A 17070-nucleotide genomic window follows, 5' to 3' on the forward strand; every position below is an offset into this window, starting at 1 on the left:
TTGTTTTTAATTTAAATTATGCTTATTAATTTCAATGATAATGTGAGACAGAAATGGATTATTACTTTGTTTTTATTTTTTTTATTTTTTAAAAAAGAAGAAATGGAATCTATGAATGAATAGAATTATACTTGTAAGAGTGTTAGAAAAATTTTAATTAATTAATAATTGCAAATTTTTGTACATTTTCATTGCAATCCTTTCAAAGATAGATTTTTTAATGTTTTTTATAAAATTTTTTCCGCATTTCTTTTTTTTTTTAATTCTTTATTTTTTTTAAAAAAAAAAAAAAAAAAGAATAAAAGATTTCATAATTAAAATTGAAAAAAAAAAATTTTTTTTTTCCATCTTTAAAATATTGCAATAAAATTATGCATTAGAAAATATTTTATGAGATAATGAAAATTAATTCATTGAGAGAAATAAAATGAAATTATGTTTAAAATCGACATAATTTTTTTTTTTAAATTTATTTTTAAAAAAAAAGTAAAAATGTTTGTAAATTTTTAATTTTAAAAATTTAAAGAATTTACAACAAAATTTTAGCTATAAATGTATAAATGTGGAGAAATATGAAAAATAATTTGCTATTATTTTTTTTAAAAAAAAAATAATTTTGATTAGAAATGGTTATTTGTAGAAATATCATTTATATACTTCCAACATATTATCAATAATTCCAATTGTTGGAACAGTTTTTTTTCTTTTTTTTTTTTTAATTAACTTTTTAATTATATGACTTTGATATGATAAAAGTTAAACATTTATATAATTTGCTAATGTAAGCCACTTTACAAAAATTTATATATAAACTTTTGTAAACTTTTTTAACAAATATTTAAATTGCAATGAACTGAAAATAAATTATCAAATTGATCTTTGGTATTTTAAACAATTCTAATGCTATAAATGCTATGAAATCATTAGTACAATGCATAATTCAAATAAAATCTCAAATATAATCGATTTTAAATGGTATAATTTCTATGCATAAAATAAAATATATTTTAAAAAAATTTTTTTAATAATTTTATGAAATTTTTTTTTTGCTACATAAACTGAAATCTTATATATTATTAAAAATAATAATTTATTCAATTTAAAATTTTTATTATCATAAATTAATCCATTCATTTTTTAATTTGTTGATTTCAAAAATTTGCATAAATAAATTAAAATGTTTCAGATTTAAAATTTAAATTAAATTATTCTTTTATTACTATTATTTTTTCCTTTTGTCTTTTTGAAAGAAAATTTATTATCTGAATGAAATAGCGAAAGCAATCAATCGATCAATCAATCAATCAATCAATCATTATCGCTATCATAAACATTATAAAATGAAATTTTCACTGATGCTATCAGTAGTAACTAACATCGCTTGGTACTTTGATTTTATTCTTTCTTTGCTTTCATTTCATTTTTATTTCATTTATAGTAACACACTTTTCATATGATAATTAATTAATTAATTTTGTCATTTTTAAAGTTTATTTTTCATTTTTTTTACAATATACCAAAAAAAAAAATAATTATTATTATTGTTATAGTGATTAAATTAAAAGATTATTATGAATATATTATCATTTGTAAATATATAATACTATTAGTTATTAACTAATTTTTCGCTTTTTTTTTTCCTTTCAATTTTAATAATTTAAATAATTTATTTAAAAAATTATATATTATTTTAGCAGGAAAAATTTGTGAAAATTTAGATATACTTTTTTCTTTTTTTGCCCGAATTTTCGTTTACATATTTTAATATAAAAGTCGAACAGAAATGTGATATTTATTTATTTTCGATACTTTTTTAAATTTAAATAGTTCATTAATTATTTGAATTATTATAGGGTGGAAAATTAAAATTTAATTTAACCTTATTTTTTTGCATTTTTAATATTTTAAATAATTTATTTAATAATTTCTATATTGTTTTTAAAAGGGAAAAGTAATTACCTTTATGTACATAAATATTGCTTACCGTACTATAAAAATATAATTTTTGAAAAATTTTCAAGTAAACAAATTTTTTTTTTTCAATAATATAAAGATTGAAAGAGAGAGAGAGAGGGAGAGAAAGCGAAAGAAAGAGAGAGGAAGAGTAATCTGATCTGATAAAGCTTTTATTAAAATGAATAACAAATTCAATGTGCAATGATTGATTGCTAAATTTGAATCATATAATTTATTAATATATTAATTATTATAAAATTCGGAACAGAAAAAAAAAGAAAAGAAAATTTTGAAATTAATATTTAATAATTTTATATTTTTTTTAAAAAAAAAGAGAAAGAAAAGGTGAATGAATAAAATTAATTACTACTTGTTTATATTTCTTTTCTATATATAACTCTTTCTCTCTCTCTCTTTCTCTCCCTCTCTCTCTCTCTCTCTTCTCACCTGCTAAAAGATAAAAGTACACATGAAATGTTGCTAACTTGTTTCTTTGTAATAGAAATAAGTCAATTATCAGTTTAAAAGTGAAAAAAAAAAATCGAAGTTCAACTTATTTCCATATCTCTCCTTCTTTTTTTTATTTATTTATCATTTTTTTCTTAATTTTGTTATCTGTTATCAATTTTTCTTTTTTTTTTTTTGTTTCTTTATGAAGAAAAAGTTTTCATCGATGTAATATTAATATTTAAATATTCTTAAAAATGATATTTAAATTTAAATTATATAGAAAAGCAATAAATGGAAATATGGTAAATTGATTTCAAATATTTTATTTCGATTATTTGTAAATAATAGAAGCATAAGAAACAATGATTTGATGACATATGACATGTTTTTATGATGGATTTTATTTCCTTTCTCTCTTTTTTTTTTTTTTTTTTAAAATTTCATTTGTCATATTTACTGGGTTAGAATTGATTGTTTCCTTTCTTTTTCTTTTAAAATGATTTTAAGCTATCCTTTATGTTTGTCTGTTATTGTGCTTTTTGCAATTTGACAATTTCATTTTCTATATTTTTTAAATTAAATATGCACTTTTGTTTATCTGAATGAATGAATGAATGAACTAACAACAGAAAAGCGGGCAATTCAACACGGGATGTGAATTGCCCGAGCTAAAAGGCGGGTAAATAAGAAAACGATGAAAGATAGGGTGAAAATAAGAGTTCAGCAAGCGAATATTTGATTATCAAAAAAAAAGAAAAAAAAGGCATTAGCTATTCTTGTATAATTGCTAATTTAACTTTTGGTCGATTGAAGTACATTGGCGAAAAAAAAAAATTGAAAAATTTGTTTTTTGAAAATATAATCAAAAAAAAAAAAAAAATAGAATATTTCATATTTTTAAACATTAATTTGTTAATTTTACATTTATTGTGTAAAAAACTTTTTTTTTTTGCTTTCATTTTCTTTTTTTTTCTTTTTTGTTTTTGTTCTATTATTTTTTTTTTTTTTATTCAAACAATAAGTAATTTGATACATTTTACTTATTACTTAAAATATTTGAATTATAGAATATTTGAATTGAAGCTTACTTTATTATAATTTCATATTTTATATTGTAAATTTATATTGTAAAAATTTATATTTATTTATATTTATATTACAAAAATTTGTATTTATATTGTAAAAAAGTAAAAAATTAATATTTATATTGTAAAAATAAAAAAAATTTGCAAATCTCCTTCAAGCAAATTGATAATGAATGATAAAATTAAATTATAAGAACGTTTATTCATGCGCAATTAAAAAATATTGTAATTATTATAAATTTAAAATTTTTCAAATTCTATTATTCTTTTTTGAGCATTTTTTGATAGCATTAAATACATTTCTTTTCTTTTTTTTTTTTTCAATTCCTTTTTCCTCAAAATTTCCTCAGATGAAAAATAATACGAATTTGGGATTTTTTTCCCGCATATTTCATGCCTGAATTTATGTTTACATTTATTTTGCAAATAGTTTTATAATTTTTGATCTGTAAAATTTTTTATCATATTTTTTAATACACAACTTTTTTTCATTTTATCGCTTATCAGAAATTTTTTCGTCATCGAAACAATCATTTTGTTAGCCTTCTCATAGCTTATTAAACACAACGTATGATATATGATAATAGATAAGAAGAATTTTATCTTTTATCAATTTTTATATTTAAAATCTTAAAATGTATAAAAGCAAAAAAAATACCATTAAAATAATATCACTTATATAGCATTCTGATAAATTCGATAATTTAATCATTTTTATGAATGAATCATTTATGAAATATCATATATACTGATTGATAAAAAATACTGAATATAATTGTAATTATAATTTTAAGTGTTTAAGTGTTAATTAATTCAATTTTAATTAGCGCTAGCAAAAGAAATTTTTTAACTGATAATGATAAAAAATAAAAGTAATAATTATATTTATACAACATCTGATATAGTTATTTTTTTTTTAAAAAAAAAGAAACACTTATCATTAACGATGAAAGTTAGAACTTTGTGATAAAGATTTATACAAATTATATTAGTAATTGATTAGAATTATCATTAAAAAAAGTTAATACTTTGATTTAGTAAACAATAATAATTATAATAAAATATTATAAATGAATTTTATCATATAATTCAATAATGATTATGTATTTAACATAATAATCATACAGTATAATATATTTTATTAAGTAAAAATTATTAATTCATTTGTAAGAAAAAATTTTTAATGAGAATTAATTATACATATAAATTTACATATTATTGTTTATTTATTTATTCGTTTATTTATTTATTTATAAATCTATACAAGACAAAATATGGTAAGGCAATTCTTTACAGATTGGTAGAAAAAGAAAACAAACTAAAAGTGTCCCCTTGTCTCTGTTCTTGTCCTCCTCCATCCTTTGTTGACATCATTATACCCCCTGTCTTTTCATCATCATACCGTCATCATCAGGAATTCATCGGGTATATATATAGCTATGACATTGCAGTAGCATTTTGTACGATAATTTCGTTATCATTTTTTTTTTTTTATTTCTTTATTTATTTATAATGTATGAAAGACAAAATATAGTCTATCATTTTTAAATCATTAAAAAAAGAAATTAATAATAATTAATTAGTAGTAAATTTCTATTAACCTATTCATTTATTTAAATTTTCCATTAATCTTTTCCTCTTGTTTTTTTCTTTTTTTTTTATTAACTTTTTTCCTCTTTTTTTTTTATAAATTTTCAGCTCCACTTCTTTTTTTTGTAATTTTTTATTTAATTTTAATTAATTTTTTTTCTTTTAAACAAATTATTACATTGTTGTTGAATGCATATATTAATTTAATAAATTTCATAGTAATGCATTATGGTTAATGATTAATGACATTTATCAAAAATATATATTTTCAAATTTTATTTATTCCTTTCTTTCCTTTTGTTTTTATTTTCTCTCTCTCTCTCTTTCTCTCGCTCTCTCTCTCTCTCTTTTTATTTCGTTCTTTCATTTCAAAATATTGTCATTCCTTTGTTTAATCAGTTTTTTTCCTAGGAAACAATAAAATTAATTGTTATAGCTTTTGAAATTTTGGTAATAATTTCAATTTATTTAATTATTTTAATATTTAATTATCATTTAAAATTTATATACTTTTGTTAAATTTACTGAAATAATTATAAATCAAATTCATTGGAAGTATTTTTAAAAGGCAAAAAAAAATTTTTTTTTTAAGATATATTTATTTCTGTTTGTACATTTTCCCTTTTTTCTTTTTCTCGCTTTTCATTTGCTGGCCACTAAACTGAGTCAATATTTCTTTTTTCATTTTTTTTCATTTTTTTTTTTTTGTTGGAATGAGCCTTTTTTAAAAAGAGCCATTATTTTCCATTGCTATTATTTCGATCATATGTCTTTGTTATCTTCTCTCTCCCTCTCTCTCTCCCTCTCTCTCCCTGTCTCTCTCTCTCTCTCTTTCCCTCTCGTTATATATTTATGTTTGTTTGTTTAGTGATATAAAAATTTTTTATCCAATTTTTCAAATCAAATTTGAATTAATTTAAACTAAAAGAATTTTTTAGCATTATTATTGTACAATTTAGTTATTAATAGTTTCAGAATTGATTTTTCTTTTTCCAAAAATATTTTTTTTTTTTTTAAATTTGTTTTTTCAGTGTAATTTTCATTTGTTATCTTTCCTTTTTTTTTCCTTTTTTTTTTTAATTTTAAATCGTTAAACAATTTTTTTCGCTTTTTTTTTTACTATCAAATTTCTTTTTTTTTCAGGTGAAAAGGAAAGAAAAAAGAGAGAAAAAAAGAAGAAAGAAGAAACGAAAAAGAATTGCAATTGTAAAAAAGTGAGATGATAACAACATCAACAATATCAACAGCTGTTGATGTTACGCTTAATTTGGTTATTCCGGATGAAACAAGTACCACAATGGAACGGAATAAACCGGAAAAGCACAATGAGCAATTCTTATTTATTGATGAAAATGATAAGAATGAATTACAATTGAGTAATGAATCAACAATACCGGATTGGACTGAAGTTATGCAAATATCGGAAACAGTTATTGATAATAATAATAGGTAAGAATGTTAAAAATAATTAGTAATAATAATAGATATCAAAAGTAATTACTGATAATAATAGGTCAGAATATCAAAAAATAATTATTGATTGGGATAGATGAAAATATCAAAAAATGATTATCAATTCTAATAGATAAGAATATCGAATGTATTAATTAATTAGTAATAGGTAAATTATTTGAATTACTATTAAAAATAATTGGTAATAATAATAGTAGATAGATTTATTTATATTTTTTTAATTTATCATCAATTTTATTTATTCATTTGAGAATAGGTAATTTACCCAATTTAATATATAATATTAAAAAGTGAATGTCTTTTTTCCCTCTCTCTCTCTCTCTCTCTCTCTCTTTTGTTTCTTTTTTCTAGCTAATTAATGAAATCTTTTAAAATAATTATTTACTTTTATATCATTTAGAATTATCATTGATTTGATCAAGTTAACCCTTTTTTTTTCCCTCCTCTGATCAATTTGACAATTAATTTGTTGATCATTTGACATACATATCGTAGCAGTAATAATAGATTATCGAAAAAATGAAAAACTAATAAATAATTATTATTTCTAGTTGTTATTTAGTTTACAACTCTTATCATTACTAATTTAAATTATTTAAATTTCCAGTTTTTCATAATTTATTTATAATTTCAGTGAGTGTTTTTAATCTTCTATTAGCATTATTTAATAAAAATATTATTGAAGAAAATTGCTTAACAATTATATTTTCATTTCTTTTTTCTTTTTTTTTTTTTGATATATACAATGAAATTTGTTAAATTGTGACAAAAATTTTAATCAATCACAGATTATATGTTAATTTAGTAGTTTAGTAGCTTGAATTTATTTCATCTTTAAAAGTAATAGTAATTTTTAAAAAAGAAAAAATAATAATAGAAATTTAAGGTAATAATAATTAAAAGAATTAGGTATTAATTGTTAATTTTTCAAAATTTATTACTGAATATTATCGGTTTTTTTTTTGATTAAAATTTTTCATATTTATTAATGTTATTTACGTTTTATGTTTTTTTTTTTCGTCCGGAATAAATGCATTTTTATTTTTATTTTTTTATTATTATGTTATTAATTTGAGATTTTAAATAATATTTGAATACAAAATGATTTATATATTTTTTTCTATTAGGTATAATAAATCGGATGATGAAAGTTCAAAGAAATCTGCAAAAATGACAACATCATCGGATGCATCAACATTTGATTTTACAAAAATTGAAACTTTATTTTCAAACTCAACGGCAACATCCAGTACTGATAAGGCTGAATGCGATGAGATAAATGCAAAAGATGATGATGATAATGATAATGATAATGATAATGATAATGGTAATAGAGAGGAAAGCAATGTATCAAAAGAAAAGGTTTGATTTTTTTCTTTAATTTTTCTTTTATTCCTCTTTTTTCTTTCAAAAAAAAAACTTTTAAACTGATATTTATTATTAATTTAAAATTGTATCAAATCAATTTAATGGGATTTAATGTTATAATTTGCAATTTAAATAAAATTTTTTTCAAAAAAAAAAAATACACAATTTTAAAAAATATATTTGAAGTATTTTAACATTTTGTTTTATTTTTACACAATTTTAGAAAATATATTTGGTTTATTTTAACATTTTATTTTATTTTAAAAACTTTTTAAAATGTTTGACTTTTAACTTTTCTTTTCTTTTTTTAAAGTGAATTTATAAAATTAATATTTAAATTTGAAATTATTTTATTATTCTATTCATTTTTTTTTCTATTTTAACACTATCCTATATGATAAGTACTTCAGCAAAATATTAATATATTGCTTCGATTAAATAAGCATCATTTAAATTAATTTTTAAAAAAATAAATCATTTAAATTAATTCACTTGTTTGAAAGAAACTTTTTTCTTTTCTCTCATTGCATTTTTTTTTTCTTTTAATTTCTTTTTAAGCATTTTCCATTCCTTTTTTTTTCCTTGCGAATTATTAATTCCATAAATGGTTAGATAAGATGAAATTATTGTTGAACTGATCATTTATCAGTTATCAGTATACATTTTGATATGATAATTTTTTTTTTTTTGTTGTTCAGATAGTTATATAATATTTCCGGTTAACTGACAAATATCTTTACTTTAGTTAATATTTCTATGTTCCCAACAAAAAAATGTTTTTTTGTTGATTCGTTGACAAGAAAAAGTACTTTTTTAGTAGTACCGGAAATGCTCCAGCATTCTCGTCAATTCTTGTTGACCCTCTTCAGATGGCAAAATGGGAAATGTCTTATTGGTTGATATTAGGATCTCTCTCAAAATGATAATCTATTATAATTTGAAATGGAATTCCTCATATCACTTTTCTTTTTTTTTCTTCTTTTTCTTTTTTTTTTGGCAATTATAAAAATTTTTTTCTTTTTTTACGTATAAATAATTATGGTTATCATTTAATGTTAACGATGATATGTTAACAGTACCTTATCGTAGTGTACTGTAATAATCCTAGTACACAAGCTTAGATGGTAACGTGACACTGATATGTTAACAGTACCTTATCATAGTGTACTGTAATAATCCTAGTACACAAGCTTAGATGGTAACGTGACACTGATATGTTAACAGTACCTTATCATAGTGTACTGTAATAATCCTAGTACACAAGCTTAGATGGTAACGTGACACTGATATGTTAACAGTACCTTATCATGGTGTACTGTAATAATCCTAGTACACAAGCTTAGATGGTAACGTGACACTGATATGTTAACAGTACCTTATCATGGTGTACTGTAATAATCCTAGTACACAAGCTTAGATGGTAACGTGACACTGATATGTTAACAGTACCTTATCATGGTGTACTGTAATAATCCTAGTACACAAGCTTAGATGGTAACGTGACACTGATATGTTAACAGTATCTTATCATACTAACTAATATTGTTAGTATACAAGCATATGATTGGTATTAATAAATTTGCTAAAATAAGATATGGTAGTTAATTATTTATGTGATAGATAATAAATATATAAATTTTGATTTAGATATAAAAAATTTAGCTAAAAGAAAATTGTTTACTGTCTTTTTTGTTGTTTAAAAATAAATTTTAGGAAAATTTACTTTTTTTTCGTTTTGCTTTATATTTTCAATGACAAATATTGAATGCTTTGTAAATGTTTGCAAGAGTTTTGTCTAAATTATTATAAAATATTACTATTATTCATTGCAGTAAGTTGTGAGTTTGAAATGGAATACTTTCTTAATATTTCAATGATTAGAAATTGAAATTAACTTAGATGTTAGCTTTTTGTTTTTTTGTTTTTTTTTTTGGGTCATTTTGATCTGTTTTAATGTTTTTATAATTAAAATAGCAATGAAGGAAAAAAGTCATAAATAATACAAAAATAGTAGTATGAAATTGATTCATAAGTTCTATAATTTATCATTTAAAATTTCAACTAATTTTTCTAATTAATTCTAAACATTTAAAAACTTATTTTGATTTTAATGATTTTTTTTTTGATAAAAAAGTAAAAGTTGAAATATCATTAATTGATTTTAAAGGAAGCGTTGCATTAAAAAAAAAAAAAAAAATGAAAGATTAGAAAAGATAGCAAAGAGAAATCAATCATTTAGCATAAGCTAAAATAAAGTGAATTGAAAAGAAATGAAATGAAATGAAATGAATTGAAATGAAATGAATTGAAATGAAATGAAATGAAATGAATTGAAAAGAGATGAAATGAAATGAATTGAAATGAAATGAAATGAAATGAATTGAAATGAAATGAAATGAAATGAATTGAAATGAAATGAAATGAAATGAAATGAATTCAAATGAAATGAAATGAAATGAATTGAAATGAAATGAAATGAAATGAATTGAAATGAATTGAAATGAATTGAAATGAAATGAGATGAGATGTAGTTAGTTAAGTAACGTTGATACACGATGATGATCCATTGTTGATGTTAGATGAGCCAAAACGAGTATAATCTTTGATCAATAATTGAAAAACACCGCGGTAAGAGTTAGTTGTTTATATTTTTCTTCTTTGGTAGTTAAATCAATTATTGTTTTTATATGCATTTTTTTTTTTTAAAAAAAAAGGAAGAAAAAGAAATTTTTTTTTTTTTTTTTTTTTTTGTAAATTTTTTTAAATAAATGATAAATAATAAAACTTTTTAGATAGCATCATTAATTTTTATTGTTATTATTATTATTGTTAGAACTTGTAAAATTATCTATCTCACCTTTCTTTTTTTTATCTTTGCTCTTGTTTCAGTCATTTTTCTTTTTCGATTAAGAATAGAGAGAGAGAGAGAAAAGGATGGAAAGTACTTGAAATTATATTTTAAATATTTCAATATAGTTTTTCAAAATTAAACAAGATTGATCAAAAAGATAAATTAGTAATTATTAAACGGATCAGCATTAATTTAATATGTAAAAATTTTTTAACAAAAATTTTTCTATAATAGGAATGAAAAATGAAAAAGAAAAAAAAAAAAGTTCATCGTACCCTATTCTTAATATCATCAAAATCAATCAAGAATGAAAAATGGCAATTTTTTTTTTTTTTTTTTTTTTAGAAGCTCCATTTTGCTGACGTTCACATGCCAATATGAACGGACTTGATAGATTACATTAGAATTTTGTTTGTTCAAAAAATTTTTAAAACTTTTCCCAAAATAAAATACTTTTTCGTTTTATATTCTTGCTAGCTCTAAAGTTTTAATTCATTTTAATTTAATTATAGAAATGTACTATTATATAAATGTAAAATGTATAAATTAATCATTAAAGTTTATTTTTTTATCATTCTCTTGTCTCTCTCTCTCTCTCTCTCTCCCTTTCTCTCTTTCATTTTCTTCTTTTTTCTATTAAAATTGGTTAATTTAAACTTTAATTATTTTAACTGATATTGATTGTCGTTTGTTTGTTTTTTTAATGTATATTTGAAGGTTCTTTTTTTCATTACTTTTTATCAATAATATTGATCTATTCCCTAAATTGCAATATATTATCATGTTAGTCATTTCTGACTACAAATATATGATTAATATTATTTTAGAAGTTATCAATAAGAAAGCCATATTGATAATTTCAAAATAGCCCACAAACATTTAATTAATTAATTAATTTATAAAATTTATGAATCTTTTTTTTTTTTTTGCAATCATTTATTATAATAAAGTGTTGCTGTTTTCTATGCTAAAAATGACGAAAGCTTCACATTTCTGTTTTGGTAAACAAAACTAAGCGAAATAGCAATAACAATTTTAGCCAACCCTATTAGCCTCGAGGAATTTTTATTATTATTATTATTATTGTTATTCTTTAGGCAATCGATTTTGATCGATTCAACTTGTTTTTATCTAAATCTTATTGAATAGTTCTGTTTTTCTTTTTTTGTTTGTTTGTTTGTTTATTTGCTTATGTTTTTTAATTTTTAGCTTTTCATACATTTTCCTCTGACGAGTAGTAATAATTTTTCATTTTTCAGTCTAAATTTACCCTTTAATAATTTTACATTCTATCAAATTTGATTGATATTTGCCTGCTGTAGTAATATATTTTAAACGTCCAATATTTAATTTGAAATAAGCAAAATATTCATTCATTGTGAATTTGATGCTTAAATCTTTTATTATCATAAATGGTTATAAAACTACACTTTTTATTTAAATGAGTTTTAATTTGAGTTAATTTTTAAAAATTATACATTTTTTTATTTTACAAATTAAAAATTTTTCTTTTATGAAAAATTGAAATGATAAAAATTATAACGCTTTGCATGCACATTAGCTATTTTCTTTTTACTTTTTCCAATCTTTATCACTCTTATTTTAATTATTCAAATTACATTTTCAACTATAATTAAATTTAATTATTCACTTCCCTAATTTGACTTACTTTAATATTTGCTGTAATTGATTACTTCTACTCTTTTTCTTTTTGTTTTCTTCAAAATTTAGAAAATTTTATTAGCTATGAGTTTTATCAAATCAATTAATGAATAATTATTTATCGGAAGGATATAGCTAGGATATTTTAGTAATTAGTATAGAATTATTATCAAAAATATAATTTATAGCTTTATGTGAAGTTTTATAAAAATTATCGATTTTTTTTTTCTTCTTTTTTTCGAGATTTTCAACAAGCAATTGTTTGTATTATGGTAATGCAAAAGTATAAACATTCTTTTGCTTTGCTTATCCTTCTGCTTTAATTTGGTTTTTTTTCTTTCTCTCTCTCTCTCTCTCTCTCTCTCTCTCTCTCCCTTCAAATAATTAATCAGTTTTCTTATTCGAACCTGTAAAATTTCATCTTTCTTTTTTTTTCGTTGAAATTTTACAATTTTTTTAGCAAAAGTGCTAGAAAACTTGCTTTATTGCTACTTTGATAAATTCAATTTTAGATTAGCTAAAATATTTGCTAACAACGCGTAAATTTTTAAATGTTTGCAAAAAAAAAGAAAATAGAAAAGCAAAAATGCAAAATTAACTGAAATGAATTAATTATTGACATAATTTTTTGCATTGTAAAAATTTAGATTAATGCACTGAAAAGTTTGAAAATCAAAGATTTGGTATTTGGAAGTATTGTTGTAACTGAAGTAAACAGTAAAAACAACAACAACAACAACAACAACAACAACAACAGCAACAGCAATAGCAATAACAACAATAGCAATAACAACAACGGCAACAGCAGCAACGACAATAACAACAATAACGACTATAGCAACAACAATAAAGGCAATCAACAACATCTAAATGTATTAATTTTGCGTTTTTGTTTCTTTCTCTTTTTCTCACTTCGTATTTTAAGAATTTCTTAATTCTCTTTTTTTTTTTTTCATGAAATTGATGAAGTTTTTGAAATTAATTAATTAACAGAATTTTCTTAAATCCTTTCTATGAAAATTTGTAACTTTTTCTAAATTCTATTCACTTCATTGCAGTAAAAAATTTGTTTAATATTAATTATTATTATTATATTATTATTATTATTATTATTATTATTATTATTATTATCACTATTAATTTATTATTATAATTATTATCACATAAATTATTTATCATTTTTCATGCTCTCTTTTTTTTTTTTACTTTATTTAATAACTTTTGCAGATGCTAGTTAATTTGATCAAACATAAAATCTATGACTAATTAACTATTAAATGCTCAGATATTATGCATAGGAATTATTAATTTATTTTTGATCATTAAATGATAATAATTAAATTATCTTCTAGAAGGATATATATTCATTGAATGGTGCCTTATGCGATAAGAAAAAATCATCATCATTATATGATGAGAAATCAATAAAAAATCGATATTTAAATCGATATGATCAGAATAGTGGTAAAGAGAAAAAGCGAAAAATTAAAGAAATTAATTCACGTGGTTCTTCAATAAGTCCATCATTTCAACGATCACTTACGCCATCGCTTGATCCAAAATTATTGAAACAATTTGAGGAAGAAGATCGTCCCAAACGTGTACTACGTTCGTCTACTATTGCATCAAGTATTTCAAACGTTACTGTCACCAATAATACTATTATCAATGATAATTCCAACAGAATTATCAATCATAATTTTACAATGAAAATGATTGCTAAAAAAACAGCTAATGGAAAAACAGTTTTGAAAAAACCGAAGAAGAAAAAGTCCGAAAAATTGTCAACCAACTTTACAGCTAATAAAATATTTCCAATAATGGGAAATGTTTTATATTCAACACAACTAAATGAGGAAGTGAAACAAAATCGATCACAATCGAAGGATATTAATAAAAAAACTGAATTACATAGCAAACGTTTAAGGGTTTGTTTTTCTTATTTATTTGTGTATTTGTTTGTTTGTTTATTTATTTACATTTTTGTTTATGTCTCTTTTTTTTTTTCATGCATATATTCGTCTTGAAGAAAGGAAAAATGATTAATAATTTTTAATATACACATTTTCTTCATATAAGTCATGTATTTTAAATTAATTCCAAATTTTGTATTATATTTGAAGTATTAAGGAAAAAAAAAATCTTCGTGAACACTATAATAAATTTTACCTTTACAAAAAATATACCTTTTCAGTTTTACTCATTGAAAAATAAGAAAAAAAAACAACTTGAATTGAATAAAATAAGGACAAAAAAGAGAAAAAAAAAGTGAAAAATGAAAACAGAAAGAAATGAAAAAATGATAAATAATTTTAATAATATCTCAAATTTTTTATAAAATATTATTCATCTCGTAAAACTTCAAAAATAAATAAATAAATTTCAGACTGAAATAGATGGATTATTGGATAATGAATTGATGGTGACATTCGATGATCTGAGAAATACGTCAGTACGACCACGTCATTGGTCAGGAGCAAGTAGTAGTCATGCTAGTACTTCCAGTGGTTCAAATGAATTTACCGTGATAACAAAAATGAGGAAAAGACGTGACTCATCATCACGAAATCGAAGAAATAATTTTAATTCAAATTGGAAATTAATTGGTTTACCATATGAAAGTTCCGTCTACATTGATGTAAGCTTTAAAAAAAAAAAAAAGAAAAAAACAAATTTATCATAATTTATTTTTATTCATTAATTTCTAATTTTAATTTTAAGCTAGAAAAAGAAAAAAATGTCTCGTCTTTTTTTATTTTCATTTCAAATTTATTATTTGTTTGTTAATTTACAAATTATTCTATGATATTTTGTGATAAGTAAATCTGATCTTTTCGCAGTATTTCTTCCATGAAAATCAATCGATCAAACAAATTTGCTATCCACAAGCTGTACATTCCAAGACCGGTGATCTCTTGAGACTTCGTGATTCTGTACGAGTAAATTCCATTGATGGTGAACCAAATTTTGCATGTATTTGTCGCTTATTCAATGATTCAAAAACGGGTAGGTAAAAATTTTATTTTCAACAATAAAATTTTTATAGGTACAAATTAAATTGAATAAAAAAAAAAAAAACAAAACTGAAAGTTTAATTTTAAGTTTAAACTTAATATGTTCTATGAAAATGTATTGTTAAATACTAATTTAAAGAAGTCTGTTGTTGAAACTTCATCATTATTTCAATTGTGTTTTGAATTTAAAAAAAAAAAAAATTGAAAAGAGAGATAAATTTAAATTTTAGGAATGCCTTTGGCATCAGTATTGTGGTACTATACCCCGATGCAAGTTAAAGCTGATAATTCATTAATTCCACCGGTATTTGAACGGGAATTACTTGCTTCAAAGCATATGGATATTATACCGCTTGATACAGTGGATGAAATTGTATGGGTACTAACGTATAATGAATATGGCCGGTAAGAATTTACGTGAGAATTTGCGTGTACACGTGATACGTGAAGATTTATATTTCTATTTAATTCTTATTTTTTTTTCTTTCTCTTCGTTTTATTACTCAAGTTTAATACCTTATATGTTGTATGCTAGTTTTCTTTCCATTTTGTGAAAGATTTTTGATCAAATTTCAAAATTTTTTTTTTTTGAATTTCAAAAATTGTTTTTATAATAATTAATTATAATACAACATGACTTTCTTTCATTTCAACTTCATTAGTAACTAACCATTCATGTTGTTTTTAATGTAATTATTAATTTAATGAGTTTTTTTTTTGTTTTAATTTTGAAATTTAGGTTTATGGCTGAAACAAGAAATGATACATATCCACTTGCGCAACGTGTAAGTGAGGTAGATCTATTATGGAAGAAAGGTGAAGATGATTATCCACGACGGATCTATCTTCCACGTGATGATACACCACTTGAATTGGTAAGTTAATCGATAATTAAATGATTTAAATTTAATATTGATTTTTTGATTCTAATAAATTTTATTTATTTCGACAAATTTAATTTTAAAATACATGAATGATAATTTTGTTCAGTTGTAATTCTATCATTTTATTATGATAGTTTTTTCTAAAATTTGAATTTATATTTTCATTTTCCTAACTTTTTTTTTCTTGTTTTCTGCTTTTCAGATTTTATTTTTAAGTTTTTATTGAATTTGATATGATTTAGGTCTATTTTTGCCGTCGTATCTATGATTGCAAACAACAAAAAGTTGAAACAAAAAAGTTGGCGGAAAAAAATAATCAAATGAAGCGTCTTCGTCGTCATCCGTGGAAATATCGAACAAAAAAACACCGCTGAACAAAAAACATCCTTTGATTCATATTTAATTTTAACTGAAAATTTTTTATTTTCAGTTAATTTTCTTTTTTTAAATCTCTCTCCCTCTCTCTTTCTCTCTCTCTCTCTCTCTCTCTCTGTCAACGCATTATTTTAAGCTTTATAAAGCTTTTTTCATCAATTTTTATTATTTTTCATCCCACTATTATTATTTTTTTTGATAAATGATTATGTATAAAATTTGTTTTCTGGAGAACAATAAATAATTTAGGATATTCCATAAGTTTTATCCGATTATAATATGTTATTCCAGAATTTTATCCGGTTGTAATATAGTCAACCTCAAATTTTATCCGGTTATATAAATTTAAATTTCAACAAATT

The 17070-nt window shown here is 21.4% G+C and overlaps 1 protein-coding gene across 1 annotated transcript; it reads left to right on the top strand.

The window, feature by feature from the left end:
- Nucleotides 1–6300: 6300 nt before the first annotated feature.
- Nucleotides 6301–16707, top strand: Bm7923 (Uncharacterized protein; the record flags this gene model as incomplete). Its single annotated transcript, XM_043082604.1, has 10 exons — nt 6301–6530; nt 7682–7916; nt 13083–13145; nt 13788–14064; nt 14236–14363; nt 14822–15073; nt 15276–15441; nt 15680–15854; nt 16189–16324; nt 16576–16707. The coding sequence occupies 10 exons, from the start codon at nt 6301–6303 to the stop codon at nt 16705–16707; spliced, it is 1794 nt and encodes a 597-aa protein (XP_042938538.1).
- Between the last annotated feature and the right edge of the window lie 363 nt (nt 16708–17070).

This window comes from Brugia malayi (assembly GCF_000002995.4).
Source record: "Brugia malayi strain FR3 genome assembly, contig: Bm_v4_Chr4_scaffold_001, whole genome shotgun sequence".
NCBI classification, from domain to species: domain Eukaryota; kingdom Metazoa; phylum Nematoda; class Chromadorea; order Rhabditida; family Onchocercidae; genus Brugia; species Brugia malayi.